The 20,876-nt window shown below is 42.7% G+C and overlaps 1 protein-coding gene across 2 annotated transcripts in view; it reads left to right on the top strand.

Annotated features, from left to right (window-relative positions):
* Nucleotides 1-6,535: 6,535 nt before the first annotated feature.
* Nucleotides 6,536-20,876, top strand: part of JMY (junction mediating and regulatory protein, p53 cofactor) — a 131,782-nt gene continuing 117,441 nt past the window's right edge. Inside the window, exon 1 of one of the 2 annotated variants that reach the window (XM_073344135.1) lies at nucleotides 6,536-7,814. In XM_073344135.1, coding sequence (XP_073200236.1) covers nucleotides 6,888-7,814 — 927 coding nt within the window. In that variant the 5' untranslated portion in view covers nucleotides 6,536-6,887. The remainder of the gene's footprint in view (nucleotides 7,815-20,876) is intronic. The other variant, XM_073344133.1, reaches the window with a different exon arrangement.

Below are 20,876 nucleotides of genomic sequence, written 5' to 3'. Positions count from 1 at the left end.
CTGTTCTCAGTGGTAGCTTATGACAGGACAAGGAGTAATGGTCTCAAGTTGCAGTGGGGGAGGTTTAGGTTGGATATTAGGAAAAACTTTTTCACTAGGAGGGTGGTGAAACACTGGAATGCGTTACCTAGGCAGGTGGTGGAATCTCCTTCCTTAGATATTTTTAAGGTCAGGCTTGACCAAGCCCTGGCTGGGATGATTTAGTTGGGGATTGGTCCTGCTTTGAGCAGGGGGTTGGACTAGATGACCTCCTGAGGTCCCTTCCAACCCTGATATTCTATGATTCTATGGTAACAGCTTTATATCCATTCTCCCTTCTCTGAAAATGATTTTTAGCAGGAAGAGGAGATGGTTTGTAGCATTCAAGTATACATTTCATTTTATAGAATTTTAATGTAAACTTCTGCACAGCATTATAAAGCAATGCAGATCAGACTGTGGGTAGATTTTATTAGCCAGTATAGGAGCTATAATTTCAATTTTTTAAAATTCACGTGACTATTTTTGTGGTTTATATTTGAATTTTCTTTGTGATTTGTGGTTTTCCCTTTCTAGTAATAAATGTTCTTGACTGATTGTGTAGACTTATGGTTGTGGCTAACTGTATTGTTTCCTCTTTCTTGAATGTGTTCCTGTGCTGTAGTAAAATCTTGGTGTTACAGCATCGATAGACATACCATAGATAGAGACAGGTTTCAGAGTAACAGCCGTGTTAGTCTGTATTCGCAAAAAGAAAAGGAGTACTTGTGGCACCTTAGAGACTAACCAATTTATTTGAGCATGAGCTTTCGTGAGCTACAGCACATTTTCTTTACAATTTTGAGGAATCAAAATAATTTGGGGTGTAATTTCTCATTACTGTGGTCAAACCAAAAGTGAATTTCTGTGGGACTGTTTTGTAAAATTAGATTTGTCCAGTTACAAAGCATGTAACTAAGCATCTAAGCATGTTGTTCTCACTTTTTGCACTTGAAAAACTTATAATCAGCTACTTTTTAAAGCTTCAGACTTGCCATAGTCCTCAACGCCTAGTACCTTTGAGATGTCTGAAGGAATTCTGTTTACAAATAACTAAAGGCCAGATGGTGGCTGGCCTTTACATGGCCTCTCCCACCCCATGCACACCTAAGAATTGCAGTTGCTGTAATGGGTGAGTGAAAGAATTGATCTGTGAACCACCAAATGGAGGAGCAAGCACCATGATTCTTGACTCAACCAACCTACAAAGTCAGGAGAACACTGCTCATATGAAGGGATGTAGCAGAGGGTGCCTCCTGGAGACCTGAATCACTTTCAGTGTGAGGTGGTATCAGTTGTCTCTCTAATTACAATTTTGGTTTCAGTTATACTTCTTAGTATATATATCCTTATTGTATTAATTAAACTCAAATTATACCCTAATCTTTTCCCACTCCTGTGTTGTGTCTAAATTTAACAGATTTCATTTTCATATTTTTTCCAGCTTTCCAAAGAGGGATTCTCTAGCATCTTGAATGCTGCCAATATCAATTTCTTGCTTTAAGCCCATGCCATCTTTTATTAACCAAAAGTCTCTGCTTTCAGAAAACAGTTGTGGGCATGATAAAATAGGTACTTAAAGAGTCCTGGAATGCATTGATACAGCCCAAGTTGAAAGATGTGCCATAAGTGGTCACATCAAAGTGTAAAAATGTTGCTATCTACATGCACTAAACCATCACAAGGGCAAACAACCACTTCATGCAATCAAGTGCCCTGCCTCACTGTAGACGCACCTTTAGAAAAGTTGCTAAATTCTATAAAATATATTTACAAACAGTAGATTTAAGTTTGCATTTTATCTTACTTGCATTACAATTTGAACCACACTAGCAACACAACCTGTTCAAAATTGTTGTAAAACATAGATATGCCAGAACTTAACAATTCTTCAAAACAGAGGCAGTTTTAAAAACAATACCTTCACTGCTACAGTGCTTCATACCATTTGATTGACTAGCCCTCTAACTACAATAGCATAACTGGTAAACATAGGATGTGACAATGTGGACATAAATGACGGTACAACAGCATGGGAGACTGGAACTGTTTGAAAATTATTTAAATTCTCCCAGTATGCTAGGCTTCCTAGACAGTGATGGGACTTGGGTTTCTCAAAAAGACTTAGCATTAGAACTAGCTTATGCAAAGTTTTTAAACATTTGGATTCCATTCAAGAGGATGTAATTATGGTTAAGCCTTAAGCACTTTTCTTTCTGTAGGAGTCACAAATTAGGTGATAGGAATGTTTAAGCAAACATTTTAAAGAACATTTCTGCTGTTTAGGGCATTAATAGACAGACGATGATTTATCCAGGTGTGGGTGAGATCACTGTACAGTGGTTCACATTACTCATTTCAGGAAGGACCCTGAGGTTTGTGATAGGCAATTGTTATTCCTCTCTGAGGGCACTCACAGGTGGGGTTCCACAGGGTTTCATCCTGACACCTCTCCTATTCAACATTTACTGTATATGAGGCTGCTAGTGGAGATTATGAAAATGTTTTGAACCGTACTAACATTAGTATGATGATAATACTCAGCTTTGTGTCTCCTTCTCACTGAACCTGGATTCTGTAGTTTTCTTTTAGAGTAGCAGCCGTGTTAGTCTGTATCCGCAAAAAGAAAAGGAGTACTTGTGGCACCTTAGAGACTAACAAATTTATTTGAGCATAAGCTTTTGTGAGCCAATGCATGCATTTTCTTTTTGTAGTTTTCTTGTTTTCTTAGTGCCTGGCTGAATTAGGATCCTGTCTGAAAACTAGCTGGCACAGGCTCAATCTGGATAAGTTGTAGATGATACTGGTGGGCAGGAAAAAACATATTGAGGAATCTATGGAAGTTATCTCACCACTACATATTACAATGAGATAGCAAATCTAGCTTTTAACTGGCTTGCCAGCTCAGATTCTTTTTAGATATAGCACTGCTCATAGATTACCAGGTGACAGCAGTGTCTCAAAGTTTTTTTTTTCATCTTTAGCTGGCCCTGGGATGATGATTATTAATTATTTGTATGATCATAGCACCTAGGTGTCCCAGTGATGGACCAGGACCCCACTGTGATATGTGCTTACAAATGCAGAACAGACAGTCCCTGCCCCCAAAAGTTTACAATCTAAGTATAAAACAGAAGACGAAAGATGGAAACAGACCGACCGATGGGGGCATACAAGGAAAAAATGAGACAGTATTGGTCAGCATGACAAGCTGTAGTGTCAGGACATCGGCAGCCTAACTGTTGTCAAGGAGTTAAACCATTCCTTTTCTTAAGATACGATTTTGACTGAATTCCTACTGTTGGGTCAATCTTGAGTTTTTCCTTTTTATGGTGATACATCCCTCTCTGAGTAAGTCCTCAGCACTATGTCCATCAGGGATCACAAAGACCTGAGATACTGATTCCACAGTTTTATTGTCTCAAAAGAACTAATACTAGTAGGAAGATTGGATATATTTACTGGTATGTATTATGCATTGACATTTTTTCATTTGTGCATTATTAAAGACAACATCAGATTGATATTTACAGTCATCTCCTGAAGAGTTTCTTTCTGAATACCTGACAGAAACAGTCTATAGCTTTCCTCTCTGGACACAATTTCACATTGGAAGCTATGTTTGATTTATAATTGTTGACTTGCATTAGCATTTAACCTACATGATAGATAGAAGTTACCTTTTATTGGGGTATCTGTCTTTTCGAACCAGTTTTTCTCTGAGATGATGTTCTTCCCTCCTAGCTTTTATATTTGGTATAGTCATGTTTTCCACACCACTCTGCATGTGTCTGGTCCAATGGTTGAATGCAAAGGAATGCATTTCCTTCTGCATACCTGATTTGGAGTACAAAACTTATATCATCCTCAGCCTGACTGTCTCAGGCTGTTTGCTACTGAGTCAACATTTCCCTCACTTTTCCCACCAGCTCTAAGTTTTGGCATTCAAGAAGTCACCATAATTTTCCAGGGTCCATGAGATGGCTTTGTACAGTGTCTTTGGTCCTCCATGTTTGGAGAATGTTCGGGTTTGTAGAGGCTCTCGTCAAACTTTGTTGTTTCCAAATTTAGGACTTTTTTAGAGACTCCTAGGATTCCTGTCATTAGAGAAGGGATCATTTTAATTACTTATTCTGCTTCTCTGACAATTGTGAAAGTAGAATGAATTATATTGAAATTATAATTCATTAAAGAAATGCTGCTTGAAGAGTTTGTTGAAATATAGTTGTCAGGAAGAGAAACATTAAGGAGTGTGAGACAATGGGTCCTCAAACTAATTAACTTAGAGCTCCTACTGAGCTAGAAGATTGGTAAACGTTAGTATGCAAATAAGATATGTATGTATATGTCAGTTTCTGCTTCCTTTTGTCTCTTATGTTAAATTGGCTTTGGCTTAATTGTATAAATAAGTTAGCATGAGCCTCAGAGAGGGGCTCATATATCTGGGTGCATTGGCAAAGCGCTTTGCTAATAAACAGAGTGGTCTGATGAATTATGTGAGTCCTGAATCTGACTTTGACACAATCTTGTTTGAGAAGGGATTCTTACTCATGTACCACCTTCCATCAGATCTAAAAGGGTGGGGGTAACATTTTTCAATTACTTCATTAATTTTCTTAATGGTCTTGCCATATCATATAAATATTTTGGGGCCTCTATTATTGTTGTTACATTTAAATTTGAGGAGAATTCTGTTTCCCGCTCATCCAGGAAGTGAAATGGGACATTCTAAAGGGCACCATGACACTGGCAGTAGGTCTCAGAATGAGGGTGAATTCTCAGTGCCAAAAATCTTTGAAAGCTAGAGATTTCACCCAGTCTCATACTAAGGAACTGAGACTCAAAAAGCAGGAATCCAGTCAAATGATATCAAAGGAGAAGAAGAATTACAGGTGATTAGTTATTTCTTTTTTTGATGTGGTCCTTACAGTGCAATTGTCCAGTTTAGATATGGTATGTTGTGTATTTGGAATTACTTGAAGCTTCAACCAATGCAGAATAAAGTTGCCCACCTTTAAGTAGGGCAGGCAAACATGAGCACGTAATTGCTGTGCCTTGGTGCTTTCAGTTTACATCAAGATATCATCTATAAAACTACCCAAGACTTGGCTATTTCAAAGACTGCTTCCATCCCCAAGTCCTATCACAGAGGCTGCTATCTGCCATAGTGCTTTTGCTACCTATCCACGGACATGAGGCAGGATGGAGGTGAGCATTCTTGCTGGAGGTCCCTTGACTATGGAAATTATCCTTTTGAGGTATTCCAGCACCTCAGTTTGATGATTTTACGATGTCATGCAGGATGCATTTATTCAATTTCTAGTCAGGAGGAAGGGAGGGAGTACCAGCAACAGACTTTATTTGTCTCAGTCACTGGTAACAGGGGTTTGTTATTAACTTGTGTAATAGTTGCCCAAGAATCACAATGAGTAATTCAATATAAGGAAATAAGATAACCTACATAAAACACCAAACCCTTTCCCATTTCTCCAGGAAACACTGTATTTGGGGCATGTGAAGAGTACAAAAAATCCCAAGCCAACTCCACCCGCCATTAGTGAATGTGGCTTCATTATTGCAACATGGGATTTACATGTCCTTGAATGCCAATTAAATCCTTTCCTGGGCTGGGTGACTGAAATCGAAAAAATACATTTTAGGTGTGTCCTTTTTGAAAAAACAAGGGAAGGAATTTTGGAAATGAAAGGCTGTGTGAGAGCTAGGACAGTGGAGGAGAAAGTGAAAGGGCAGGATGGGTTAGTGATTAGTTGCTTGTCCCTTTGACTCCCCAATGAGGGGAGAATCCCCTGACATTGTTTTGGGATTACAGATTTGTGGCAAGGAAAAACAGGATGATGTGCCAAGAAATGGAAGAGAAGCTAAATCGTGTGACCCAGCGAGACAGTGGGTGTTAAAAGACAAAAAGAAGAGTGAAAGTCGAGCTGCCCCAGAACTGGCAGAGATGGAGGAATTGACCCTCCTCCTTTACTCCCCATTATCCCAGAGGTGGCCGCACCCCATAACACTTTCGCCCGGACATTCCATCCGCCAGAGCCAGTAGCTGTGGAGTCAGGCGAAGGGATTGACTTCGAATTACCCCTCGCTGCAGGAAAGGCGAGACTCGTTAAATCCCCCTGACAGAAGCGGTTAGGAGGGTAACGTGTCGATCAGGCCTCAGCCGGCACAGGCTCTTTTCTCCCGAACTGTTGCTCTTATTTTATTTCCCTCCAACTGCGCCTGCGCCTGCTCCCAGGACAAGCCGACCCCAGCTCCCCCTCCCCTTGGCCGTTGGGCCGTCGTGACTGTGAACGGCGCACGTGCGGCTCCTCGCGCCCCTCAGTTGAGCCTGACGTAGGCTACGGACCGGTGACAGCTGAGGAAGGGGAGCGGGAAGAGCATCCCCGTGGAGCAGGGGGAGCTCAGTCTGGCAGCGTGGGGGAGGGGAGGAGCGGGCGCCTGCGCCCCAAGCCGTTCACAGCAGAGGAGCCGGAGGAGGGGTGGGGACAGCAAGTAGCCAGGGGGCGGGACAGGGCCCTAGGGCGGGTTGTGATGCCGCAGCGGCCGCGTCGCTTGTAAACAGAGCTTGCTTCTGCCCACGTGATCGTGCGAAGTACCTGGACTGGGAGCTGTATTGTCCGCGGCGGCGCCCGCCCGGTGCAGGACGCTACCACGGCGGGAGGCGGGGCCGGCGCAGCCCGCGTCGCGCGCGCTGGGCAACGAGCCGCAGCAGGAGGCCGAGCTCGCGAGCGGCTGTTCCCCCCCCCCCCCCGGCCGGGCTCCGGCGCATCCTTCTCCCCCAAGATGGCTGAAGGCGGGCAGTGAGCCGGCGGTGGATGCGGATGCCTAGCGCGGGCGCGTAGCGGGACACCATGTCCGCCTTCGCTCTGGAGGAGACGCTGGAGGCGGACTGGGTGGCGGTGAGGCCCCACGCCTTCCTCGAGGGAGAGAAGCACAAGTTCGCGTTCATCGTGGCCTGGAACGAGATCGAGGGCAAGTTCGCCATCACCTGCCACAACCGGACTGCTCAGCGGCAGCGCAGCGGCTCGCGGGAGTTGCGCCGGGGCAGCCCCGGGGGGCCGGAGCGACGGGCCCTTGCCCAGGCCGGCGTCCCCGCGGCCCGCCGGACCCCGGCCTGCGGGGCGGACTCCAGCCCGGCCAGGAGCTCCTCGCATCCCCGAGCGGACTCGCTGCTCCGGAGCTCTGAGAAGGGCGCCGCGGCCGGGGCAGAGGCGATGCTGAAGAGCCCGCTGCGGACGAAGGCCAGTCCGGTCCGGAGGCCGCCGCGCAGCACGGAGGCGGCGGCGCCGAGCCCAGCAAGTGCGGCCGAGGAGATCGAGGTGCTGGAGCTGGTGAAGGATGAACCCGCGGCCCCTCTGCTCTTGCTGCCGGGACCCATCCAGCAAGGTACCGAGCCGGCCGCAGACGCGGACTCCCCGGGGGAGGAGTGCAGCTGGGCCGGCCTCTTCTCCTTCCAGGACTTGCGGGCCGTGCATCAGCAGCTGTGCTCGGTGAACTCGGAGCTAGAGCCCTGCCTGCCCGTCTTCCCTGAGGAGCCCTCGAGCATGTGGACTGTGTTGTTCGGGGCCCCGCAGCTGTCCGAGCAGGAGATGGACGCGCTGTGTTACCAGCTACAGGTTTACCTGGGCCATAGCTTAGACACCTGCGGGTGGAAGATCCTCTCCCAGGTGCTCTTCACCGAGACCGACGACCCTGAAGAGTACTACGAGAGCCTGAGCGAACTGCGGCAGAAGGGCTACGAAGAGGTGCTGCAACGTGCCCGCAAACGCATCCAGGAGGTGAGGCCCCAACACAGCTAGGACCCCTCTGCTTAGCCTCCACTTTGTGTCACTCCCTGTAACTCTGCTACCCTCCTCACCACCCGTACAATTGTACAAGTTAAGTAGAAAACCAGTGTAGAAAAGGAAAACTTCACTTTGGGTGCAGCTAAAAGGTAAAACTTCAGAGATGGAAAAACTGGGCTAGACCTTGCTGGAGCCAGAGCCATATTTGGATTGTTTCAAGTGCTCATTGTGTCAGGGGCCAGACTTCTGTGATGTCCTAGGAGCAGCTAGATTCTAAACAGTAGAATTTAGAGGTTTGTAGATAAAAATTTGCTGGATCTGGCAAGACCTTCATGCCAGATATATGTTTTTTGCATTGTTCTTGCATCAGGAAGTGTTGGAGTCTGGATTTTTCTGTTTGAGTGAGATTAGCAACATGTGTTGTCTAATTTGACAGTACAGTTTGGGAGCTTGAGGTAAAAACAATGTAGGCTCCAACAGATTTTGGGTACACATATGTGTCTTTGCAGTGCTAGTGAGCAGTGTGTCGATTTTTTTTCAGTAGAATTGGAGTTGCATTTCTCTTTAGCTAGAAGAATTTTGGGATTTAAAAAAGACCTGGTTCAAGAAGAATCTACTTTAGCGGGGAGGGATAGCTCAGTGGTTTGAGCATTGGCCTGCTAAACCCAGGGTTGTGAGTTCAATCCTTGAGGGGGCTGTTTAGGGATCTGGGGCAGAAATTGGGGATTGGTCCTGCTTTGAGCAAGGGGGTTGGACTAGATGACCTCCTGAGGTCCCTTCCAACCCTGATATTCTATGATTCTGTGATACTTTGTGTTGCTGTTGTGCCAGTTTGCAAAAGGGTCTACATTTTTAATTTATTTTTTTATAGTCCACTGGGACCTGCTATTTTTGTTTTGTTTAGAGGGTAGAATTTGGGGGACTGGAGTTAAAAATACCAGGATCCAGGTACAAGATTTTGTTTCTCCAGTGCTATTGGGCTGAGATGCATCAGGATCCAGATTTTTCCAATGTTAGACTATTTTTTATTTAGGTTTGTACAGTGTTGGCCAAAAAGCTGCCAAGCTCCAGATGCCAGATCTAGGTTTTAGCTAACATCAAGTGCTGGCATGCAATGGGGTCTGAACTTTTAGTGCCAGAGGAGCAGCCATACTTCATTCATGTCATAGAATTTGGGTGATGGCCAAAATAGGATAGATCCTACAGGATCCAATTGCTGGATCTGGGTTTTTGTTGCAGTGATGCTCAGATTTGTGGAGGTCTGGATTTATTTTTGTGGAGGTAGCTAGATTTGTTCTCTTCTGACTGTACAGTTTAGGGTCTTGGGTCCATAAATAATCAGGATTCAGGGTAGATCCAGCTTTCACCCAGTGAATGGAGTCATGGAGATCCACAACATGTTCATTCTGAGGATCATGCCATGATGTTGAGTCATGACTTTCACTACAATGCAGCATTTTCATGCATTGACACCTCATTACAAGGCTGTCAGAATTCATAATTGTGATTTTTATGGCATTCTTACCACAAGGGCCAAATTCATCCTTGGTATTAACTTAATTGGTGATATGTCACTGATGAATTTGGCCCAATATTCCTTTTCTCATTTGACTTTCTTGTCTGCAAGAGAGGAATAAGAAGCAGCCTAGAGACTCTTGGCCATTTGCCTAGCACGCTTTTTGTATGGCACTGTGTAGTACAAAAGAGGTGCCTATGAGACCAGTGGCCTCTGAGAGCCATGTGTAAGGCCTTGAACCTTATTTGGTGATAGAGCCATTGGTTCAGTGTCGCTGCCCTACAGTTATCTGACTCCTGATGAGTCTCCATGTACGCTGCTTCTCCACCAGAATCATAGGCAGAAAAAAAGAAAAAATTAGGCAGCCGAATAAGCAGTCTTCTGTCAGATTCGGGTGCTATCAAGGTCTTGCATTCTTGATGAATGTGTATAATTTGTTGCAGACAAAATGGCATGGCAGCATGTGTGTATTTGACCACAGTACAATCTTTCCTTTCCATGGTAACTGAACTAATTGTATACCTAATGTCTGTACAGTTGTTTCTCTGTCAGTGCCTATTGTGTAAATCAATCCATCTTTAATTAAAAAGTGCTTCTTGTTTAAGAAAGGAGACCAACTGGTTGATCTGCTCTTTCACTTTTGGCTCTCAGGTTTCTGCATCTGTACCTGTTGAAGCAGCTTGCTTGGTAATAGCTTCATTTTAAACAAATAGTTTATATCATTTGGCTTTGTAATTTTAAGAAAAAAAAAGGAATAGATGATGGGGTATCCAATATTTGTTAATAGGTAATTCTGAAGATAGAAGTTTTCTATGCTTTGGAGACAGGCTTGGCTCTTCCTCTGAAATGTAAACCTGGAGGATCACCTTTCATATATTCTCTTTCAACTTGCCTTTTCCATCTGTACTTGAAATCTACTTATCATTGGATAGGAATATTAGATATCTGCAGTTTTGTATGGCTATAAGTGCTTTGAGGGGCAATGCTGAGTGTTCTCAGCATTGGGCGTGGTGTGTGTGTTATGAAACCTGGTAAATGTAAATGGTTTTGGTTAGTGTACAAAAGATTTCAAACAGTACTTAACATCTTAAAACATTTTTAAGCCTTACATTTTTTCATGTAACTTTTCATAAGATAAATTCCATTGTGCACTTTAAGATGCTATTTTATTATTTCTAAAATACTTGTAATATCCATAGGTGTAAAGTCTATTAATTTGAAGGGAGTATGGGGTGAAGCAGTCTGAGCAAAAACCATCCCCTTTGTCTTCATTGTTGTAGTGTCCCACTCTTTGCCATCTGTTGCTTTTCATAAGTGCCACAAGATCTAATTGATCTTTACAGCAGTTAATAATTGGTGCTGTTAGTACTAGGCATCTTTCTTTTCCTGAACTGTAAAGTTTTAATATACCATAAGCATTTCTCTCCACTTGCAGTGACTCTGTTGTGCAACAAAGATCCAAAATAAGGAAGACAAAAATAGTTGTACAGGAAAGATATAATCAGCATTGTAAGGATTTGATTTTTATCGGTTAATGTCAATAAATGTCAATTTCACATAAACTGCTGAAAAAATAATTTCCCTGGATGATCATTGAAATGTACAGTGAGACAAAATAAGAAACATGCTGCTTGAGAGCTTTAGAGTTCTAAGAATATTTCCTTTGTATATTTTGATGTGATAATTTGTTTTAAATTATAAAGCTTTTACTTCTTGAATCTCATTATGTCATTAAATAATTGTCTGACCTCCTCCCCCAATGTCCCACAACTGTGAACATTTAAATAAAAATCAGAAAAAAGGTTTAAATATGAACAATGATATTATTCATGGAAATTATATAAAAATCAAATTCTGCCAAGTCTATTTAAAATTATTTTAATAATTTGTTTTTCTTTTGGTGAAAAAATGCACTTAACTATAGAAGTAAGAGTGTTTTTGCTGGTATAAGCTGTATCTACACTAAGTGGGTTTGCTGTATAGCTATACCGGCAAACTTCTGGAGTAGACTAAGCCTTGCTTTACTCCCTCCTGCTTAGCCAGTTGTGAAGTGGAGGATCTGGAGAGATGCCTATACTACATGCATACTGCATCTTCTCTTTTATGGGGTCCTTCAGTGAATAGTATCTTTGCTTTTCTCTGCTGCTGCTCCTATCTCTTCTTAACTTCAGCAACATGAAACTGACTCTTGACAGTTGCACTGCTGCAGGCAAGGCTCTGAATTGTGTTTGAGAAACTGGCTAGAACTTGTTAATTTCATCCTGCTGCTGCTTGGTAAAATTACTAACAGCAGTTGAAGGGACATTGCAGTAGTCTACCTGCAGGTGCAGGAAGATCACTCTTCATTTGTTTACATTCTGTTTATATTTGGGTTATTTTCATGTCCTTAAGATCTAGGAACAATTTTAGTGAAAGCTTAAAGTCAGAAGGAGTTAATGATGTAATTCTCTTATCTGCTGTGGCTAGTTTACCATTGTTTTGGAGCTAATAGATTTTATTGTAATCTCTTCCCCAATTTAGTACATACGCAGAGCGCTTTACTGAGCAACTGGATAGTCTTATAAATCTTAATTTTTCAACTCTCGGTTTAATTTTGCTTTTGATTAAAAGTGGTAGACTTAAACAAATCTGTCAAGTCTTATGTACTATTGATATAAATAACAAAGTTTGCTATCATTGAAAAAAATCCTCCCTATTTGCATACATCTTGTATTCGATAATAGTGCTTATTGTCAGTCATACTGTTTTCTTTGTAGAGTCAGTGAATTTCTGTTGTATGTGGCTGGCTTTTTACATGGCCATAGAGGAGAGAAACAAACAAAAAGTCAAGTCACAATATTGTCAGTGAATTATTTCACATTTTGCAGTTGATTAGATTTAACAGTGTTGCTTCAAAGGGATGCTGTCAATGTAGGAGTTAATTTGTCAACGTCGGTGTAAAACAATTCAAATAGTAGTTAACAACTTGTACGGATGCTGTCTCATGCACATTTTAATGTTTTTGCTTCTGCTAAAGGCAGCGTTCTACAGTGATAGCAGTATAGTGAGAAAGTGATGTATTTGCATGATAATTCCAGTAACTTAAAAACTAAACCATAGTTATTTGACTATCATGTAACGCCAATATTTAAGAAGGGCTCTATAGGTGATCATGGACACGTCCGTACCGGGCAAATTAGTTGAAACAATAGTAAAGAATAAAATTGTCAGACACACAGAAGAACATAAATTGTTGCACAAAAGTCAACATGGTTTCTGTAAAGGCAGATCGTGTTTTACTAATCTGTCAGAGTTCTTTGAGGGGGTCAACAAACATGTGGACAAGGGGGATCCAGTGGACACAGTGTACTTTAGATTTCCAGAAAACCTTTGATGAGTTCCCTCACCAAAGGCTCTTACGTAAATTAAGTAGTCATGGGATAAGAGGGAAGATCCTTTCATGGATTGAGAACTGGTTAAAAGGGAACAAAGGGTAGGAATAAATGGTAAATTTTCAGAATGGAGGGGGTAATTAGTGGTGTTCCCCAAGGGTCAGTCCTAGGACCAATCCTATTCAACCTATTCATAAATGATCTGGAGAAAGGGATAAACAGCGAGGTGGCCAATTTTGCAGATGATACTAAACTGCTTAGATCACTAGATCATTACCTGTTAGGTTCACTTCCTCTGGGGCACCTGGCATTGGCCACTGTCAGTAGACAGGATACTGAGCTGGATGGACCTTTGGTCTAACCCAGTATGACCATTCTTATGTTCTTATGACTGCTACTAACAATTTGGATTTAGCTTTGACATAAATGTATCTGTTATATATTTAGCCATTCACTCTGTCTCTTCTCATAATTCAGTGCCCTGCTGTTTAAAGTCGAACATTGCCTTTTTATATCCATTCTGGATTATCAAATAGTTTGTGTATAGAATCATTGTTGTGATTGAATACTGCAGAAGGTAAAGATAAATCCTGTCTAGGAACTGTAATGGTTAAATCTGAAAGATTTGCAAGACTTCTTGTAAGAGAAATAAAGCATACTTTTTATACTTCTCTTTGATTTGAAATTGATTTGAAATTCAGAGACTTCAAATCTTGGCTTCTTTATTCATTATTCTGAACCTTTTATATGCCTTTCTGTGGTGGTAGTCATCAGTTAATAGGGTGGTTTTTTTTTTTTTCAGTTGAAATAAAAGGGAGCAGAATAAAGCCAGCATTGAGCACTTTGAAAATTGCAGATGTAGATGATTGACAATAGATCTCAAATACTTGTTGGTGATAGTTTTATTAGAAACCAATATTGTTGTTCTGCAGTCTTGATTCAACACTGAATATTTGAACAAATGAACGTGAAACCACTCAAGGTGAGTGTGATGGGTTGGATCACAGAAAACCCCTTGGGAACTGCCAACTAATGTGCTGAGACTACCTCTGAGCCCATCTTCCGTGGCAGCTTGGGACTTCAGAACCTTGCCTTGTTTGAGCCAGACATGCTAGCCTGCTACAAACACAGACCTAGGTCTGAACTACATTCCACAAACTGCAGGCTTAACTGAAAACAGCTTGAGAAGTGCTCCTGTCTCCAACACCCAGGTACCCAGCTTCCAATGGGGTCCAAACCCCAAATAAATCCGTTTTACCCTGTATAAAGCTTATACAGGATAAACTCATAAATTGTTTGCCCTCTATAACACTGATAGAGATGCACAGCTGTTTGCCCTGCCAGGTAATAATACATACTCTGGGTTAATTAATAAGTAAAAAGTGATTTTATTAAATACAAAAAATAAGATTTAAGTGGTTCCAAGTAATAACAGACAGAACAAAGTGAATTACAAAGCAAAATAAAATAAAACATGCAAGTCTAACCCTAATACAGTAAGGAAGTGATTACTAATGAAATCTCACCCTCAGAAATGTTCCAGTAAGCTGCTTTTACAGACTAGCCTCCTTCTAGTCTGGATCCAGCAATCACTCACACCCCTCTGGTTACTGTCCTTTGTTCCAGTTTCTTTCAGGTATCCTGTGGGGTGGAGAGGCTTTCTCTTGAGCCAGCTGAAGACAAAATGGAGGGGTCTCCCACGGGCTTACATAAACTTTCTTTTGTGGGTGGAGACCTCCTCCTCTCTCCTATTCAGAATCCAGCTCCCAGATGAAGTTTTGGAGTCACATGGGCCGTCACATGTCCATGCATGACTCAGTTTCTTACCAGCCAGGCCACATTCCCATGAAAGCTCAGATGTGGATTGGCATCTCCCAGTTCATTGTTAGCTTAAGTGTTTCTTGTTTGGACACTTACTGAGAATAGTCTTTTCTCAGGAAGCTGACCAACTGCTTCACTGAGGCTACTTAAAATTAAACAAGTACATCACCAATATTCATAACTTCGAATACAAAAATGATACATGCATACAAATAGGATGAATATATCCAGTGGATAATAACCTTTTCAGAGAGATGTTACATGGCATATCTAGCATAAAACGTATTTAAGTTATGTCATATTTAATTTCATAAGCATATTTCCATAAAGCATTATGGGGTGAAACATCACAGTGAATAATGTATCTTAGTTAACATCTGCCAGTTTTTTGGTACAGTATTCTATATGGAATTAACCAGTGGCCTCATTCTGTTGTCCATATCATAATTAGGTTTGGCAGAATTTGATTTTTATTTTATATACATTTTGATGGATAATATCAATATTTATTTTTGAGCATTTTTTATTTATATCCATTTAAATTTTCACAGATGTGGGAAAGGAGTCATAAAATAATTTGACAGCTTGAGATTGAAAAAGTTAAAACTGTATAATTGTTAAAATACAAATTGTCAACATCATATGTCAAACATACAAAGTAAATATCCTTAAATTCTCAAGCAGCGTTTTCTTTAGCCATCTGTATATTTTGATTGTTGATTTATGTATATGATGAAATCAACATTTACCAAGAATCTAATCTTTCCAAGACCAATCATAATGTGCACTGATCAGTACCTAGTTGGGAGCCCTATCCAGAGAGGATTTTTTTCCAGAGTTGTCCTTACTCATCTGTCTTTTTCACGTAGGGCATGTTTTCACTAGCAACGTTAAAGCGCTGCTGCAGCAGTGCTTTAACATGGCTGTGTAGTCGCAGCACCAGCCCTGGGAGAGAGCTCTCCCAACACTATAAAAAAGCCACCTCCAGGAGGAGAGTAGCTACCAGCATTGGGAACACAGCTCCCTGCGCTGGTGCACTGTCTACACTGCCACGTTACAGTGCTGAAACTTGCAGCGCTCAGAGGGTGTTTTTTCACACCTCTGAGCGAGAAAGTTGCATCGCTGTAAAGTGGCAGTGTAGACAAGGCTTTAGTCTAAGTTAGAGTTGCTGTCTGCATACGGGCCCATTGGCATTTTTTTTCAGTTTATCATGGACTACTCAAAGCTTACAAGTGCCTTAGAGTCAAAACTCTTAAGATCTAGTTTTCCACCTGACTCATTCTGCAGCTGTGTAACACAGCATTGAAGGTACTGTGATGATATCATAGATAAATAGAAATCACAATGGAGTAACTTTCCCATCTTGCAAACTAAAAATGCAAATGCATCAACACTTCTTTCTTTTTCAAAATGAAGATCTCTGCACTTCTGAAATATCAAGTGTATTTTGTTTAAAGATTAATGTGTTATGTACAAGGTGTATGCATGTGCCTTAAAATGTTATCAATTAAACTAAAACATTTTAATGTTGAGAGTGAGATATTAACTTGAAGGCATGGAAACGTTTGACTGAGGAAGATATAGAGCTTACTCTAAGGGAACATTATAAAGAATTCTTGAGCTTTAAGTAAAACTTCTGAAGTTCTGCTGGAATTATTTTGTCCTTTTAAGTAGCAGTCTTTTGTTGTTTTTAAAAAAAAAAAAAAAGTTTCACCATTTTGCCTTCCCTTCCTACATTTTGTTGTCTTTACATTTCACTTGTTTATATATTGCTCTTCTCTTTTACTTTTGTTTTGTGGGCAGAAACAAATTTGAAACAATTTTGGTCTTAGAAGCAGTAATATCCTATCTTTTCTCAGCGGTTAGGGTTATTGTAAATGTGATTTTGCTTTCCGCTGACAAAGTAGCGTGTTGGGGAAAACAACACAGGAATGAGCTTCTTTAAAAGTGTACAAAATTAATAGTTTTAGGCACTTCATTTGTAATAGATGAATACATCTTTGAAAGAGCACTTTCCCGGATTCAAACCTCTAAAATTGACTTATGCTTAGAAATCCTCGTGCTTTGGGAGGCTTGTGACCATAGGTTAATTGGAGTTCTGGCTTGCTGCTCTGAACTGTTGCTTTCTTGTTCCCAAACATTGTAGGGTACTTGGGCCAGGTCTACACTACAAACTTACATCAGTATAACTGTGTTGCTCAAGGGTATGAAAAATCCACACCCCTGAGCAATGTAGTTACACCGACCTAACCGCCGATGTGGACAGCAGTATGTCAATGGCAGAGCTTCTCCCGTCGACCTAGCTACCACCTCTCGTGGAGGCTGATTAACTACACTGACAGGAGAAGTTCTCCCATCAGCATAGCAGTGTCTTCGCTACAGCGGTGCAGCTGCGTCGCTGGAGCACTGTACGTGTAGATAAGCCCTTTTCTCTAACAAAGATTCATAGAAAACTGGACAATGTTGCATACATGTAAAAAATATTAAAAAATGTTTAACATTTATATATGGTGCTTCTGTGGATGGACTTTGAAAAAAAGAAATCCTTTATTTCTTTATTGCTTTTACTAAAGATAATCATGGGTACTATTTTAATCTAAAAAACAATAGAATGTGCGTAATACCATACGTATCCCAAAGGAAAAAAAGGGCTTTATACGTACACTGAAAAAAAGGGTACCTACTCAAAGACTCTGGGCTCCAATTTAAAAATCCCACATTAAAAGGAACACTAATGTAACAAAAATGCAGCAATACCATTCAGTATGGTCTGTAACTAGTGAGCCAGAAAGTTTTAAAAACCAAAATCACTTTCCTTCTTCAGTAATTCCCCCTCACTATTCTGGCCTCTTTTCAAATGCCTGGGGAAAAAGATGAGCTGCTTACACAGCAGTAATATACTATCAAAGCAGGTTATTTAACTGTGTAGACTGTGAGTGGGGAGCATCTTGATTTTTGTGCACTGGGGACTTTATTACTGACCTTAGATCAATTTTAATTATTTAGTATTCAGTGTCAAAGTTTGAGTTGTTCATGCTCCTAGGTTCTGGTCATAATAAATATGCTGAAGTTTTTTTATAGTGATACTAATCTAGGCACGTGCAGTTGGATCACCTTAGTGTGCCTGAATATAGAGGGGGTGGATGTATATGTAATATACACTTTTTTGGCTCAGGACCAGAATTAGGACACTCGCTATGTCTACACTGGCAGAGTTACATCGCCAGCAGCTACAGTGCCGCTCAGAAAGCACTGAAGGGAAACCGCTGTTGTGTGTTCACACCATCAGCTGCCTGAGCAATAGCGTGTTCAGGCTTGTGGCACTTGCAACGGTATTTGGAGTGGTGCACTCTGGGCAGCTATCCTGCAGAGCATCTCTTCCTCTTCTGCTGCTAAGAGTTGTGTGGAAAGGTGGAGGAGGTTGCAGGGCATCCTGGATTCTGTCCCAATGCCCTGTGATGCGTTGCTTTGCATCCCAGCAATCCCTGTGCTTCCATCCGCATTTGGTGCCATCTTTCAGTGGTTTGTGTACTGTATGCTCTGCCTCTGCGGTCTGCAGGAATGGATCCCGCGTTGCTGACCAATATGCTGCTTTCTCTCACTAGCACATCACGAGTGGCAGTGGAGTAATTCCTTAAACTACAAAGGCAAGAAGAGTTCGACATGGATCTCGCCAAGCATAGTAGCTATGACATGAGATTGCTTGTGGCATTCATGGAGGCGTTGACCACAGAGGAACGCCGCTTCTGGGCTCGGGAAACCAGCACGTTGTCATGCACGTCTGGGATGACGAGCAGTGACTGCAGAACTTTCAGATGAGGAAAACCACATTCATGGGACTGTGTGATGAGCTCGCCCCAGCCCTGCGGCGCAGGGACATGAGTATGAGAGCTGCCCTGTCACTGGAGTAGCGCATGGCAATTGCATTGTGGAAGCTGGCTACTCCAGACTGCTACCGATCGGTCGCTAACCAGTTCGGAGTGGGAAAGTTGACCATTGGAGTCGTGTTGATGGAAGTGTGCAGGGCCATTAATCTCATCCTGCTCTGAAAGACTGTGACTCTGAGCAACATGTGTGACATTGTGGATGGCTTTGCAAAAATGGGCTGCCCTAACTGCAGGGGGCGATAGATGGCACGTATATTCCAATTTTGGCACCACACCACCTAACACATTAATCGGAAGGGGTGTTTCTCAATGGTTCTCCAGGTGCTTGTGGATCACAGTGTGCGTTTCACAGACATTAACGCAGGCTGGTCCAGAAAGGTGCATGACGCACGCATCTTTTGGAACATTGGCCTATTCAGGAAGCTGCAAGCAAGGACTTTCTTTCTGGACCAGAAGATAACCATAAGGGAAGTCAAAATGCCCTTTGTGATCCTGGGAGAGCTTGCCTACCCCTTAATGCTGTGGCTTATGAAGCCATACACAGGGCATCTTGACAACAGCAAGAAGCGGGTTCAACAACAGGCTGAGCAAGTGCAGAATGACTGTTGAGTGTGCTGCTGTCCATTTAAAGGCTCGCTGGTACTGTCTATATGGGAGGCTGGACCTGGCCGATGACAATATTCCTTTGCTTATAGCCACATGCTGTACACTCCATAATATTTGTGAAGGGAAGGGTGGAAGCTTCACTCAGGGCTGTATTGCTGAGGCTCGGCGCCTGGAGGCTGAATTTGAACAGGCAGAAACCAGGGCTATTAGAGGGGTGCAGCGCAGGGCCATAAGGATCGGGGATGATTTGAGGCAGCAGTTTGAAGCTGAAAGCCACTAATATTTGTTGCTATGTTCGGGAGTGCAATGCTTGTAATGCTAGGAGGTGATTGTGATTGGTGCAGACGATGCAGTATGAAAGTTTAAGAAAATTGCCTGTTGCTTTGCAGGGCTCTGTTTGCTTTCAATTAATGGAATACAGATTGCTTTCAAACCAAAACAATTCTTTTATTAAAAAACAACAACCGGAGGAGAGAGACAAACAAAAACCACATCAGCACTGTGGGGGAAGGGAGGGTCCCAGGAGGAGGTGCAGTCCAGGATGGTTAGATTTGTGTATGTCCAGATATCCTATGCAACCTTGTCCTTTGGAGTACAGTGCAGCGGGTACTGAACTTCAGCAGGACTCAACTGTAGAGGGATGGGTGTCGAGTGCAGTGGGTACTGGGAGTCCACAGGGCTGGACTGTGATGGGGGAAGAGTGGAATGCAGTGGGTACAGACTGGAGCCAGGAGGTTGATAAGAGTTGGTTGGCAGTGTCTAGAAAGGGTTTTGCGACAGTGGCTGCAGGGAAGGGCGGGCATGGAGCTGCTTGGTTTGCAGTGCTAGTAGTGCTTGAAACGTGTCTGCTTGGCGCTCCATAACTTTTAAGAGCTGCTCCATGGCTTCGTTCTGGTGCACCACATCTTCTTTCAGTTCCTCTTCTCGGTGTCCTGCCACTGCTTTAGTTCTTGTTTTTTGGCTGCGGAGTGCACCATGACGTCACACAGAAAGTCCTCTTTAGTTCTTCGTGGCTGCTTTCTAATTTTGTGCAGCCGTTCAACCCAATAACAAAGAGGGTGGCTGGGCTTCCGAGGTGATAATCTGTGAAGCCAAAATGCAACATTTTACAGAAGCAGTATTTTTTGCAACACACAGACCACTGATTCAGTGATTTAGAACACAGCCACTATTTACATACCTGTCACTAACTGGCTGACCCTAGGCAAGCACACATGAGCCACAAGACCCCCAAAATGGTGAGTAACTGCAGGGGAAATCAGTGTTCCAGAACCATACTGTACACTGGGCACATTCCTCTTGGGGAGAGCCAGCACTTTAGGGGGGGCTTTATAATCATTCCTGTACCCACATTTTCCACAGGCTGTGTTCGTTATGGAAGGTATCTCACTGCTGAGGGTAAGCAGAGAATCAGGGGCGGGCCTTCTCCAAGGCTGCAGCTTCCACCCTGGCCCTTATGCAGCTCGCTTGTGTGCGACAATGGTCCCCTCCCCAGTGACGGCAGAATGGCAAGGGAAAGTTACCCTTAATGGGGCAAGAAACAAAGCAGCTCTGCCAAAGAACCTGCGGCAGCGGATTGCCCAGTATCTCTGAGAGTTCCACGGAGATCTCTGAGGCAGATTCCTGTGAAGTGAGGGAGTCCATCAATGTCCTGTTCTGCCACTCAGACTAGGCATATGGTGGTACGCGCATCATACAGATACAAGCCTGCTTTCTCCAACCATCCTGCCCCCAACAACTTGCTTCAGCGATTCCCAGAATCAAATCCACTTACCAGGGGCCGCCTCTCCTGTTTGCGCTTTGCCAAGCTCCGACAGCTGTGACTGGCTAGCCTCCTCCAGGGTAGAGAAGAGCA

Source organism: Lepidochelys kempii, chromosome 5 (assembly GCF_965140265.1).
Source record: "Lepidochelys kempii isolate rLepKem1 chromosome 5, rLepKem1.hap2, whole genome shotgun sequence".
Classification (NCBI taxonomy): domain Eukaryota; kingdom Metazoa; phylum Chordata; order Testudines; family Cheloniidae; genus Lepidochelys; species Lepidochelys kempii.
This window is presented reverse-complemented; position numbering and strand designations above follow the sequence as displayed.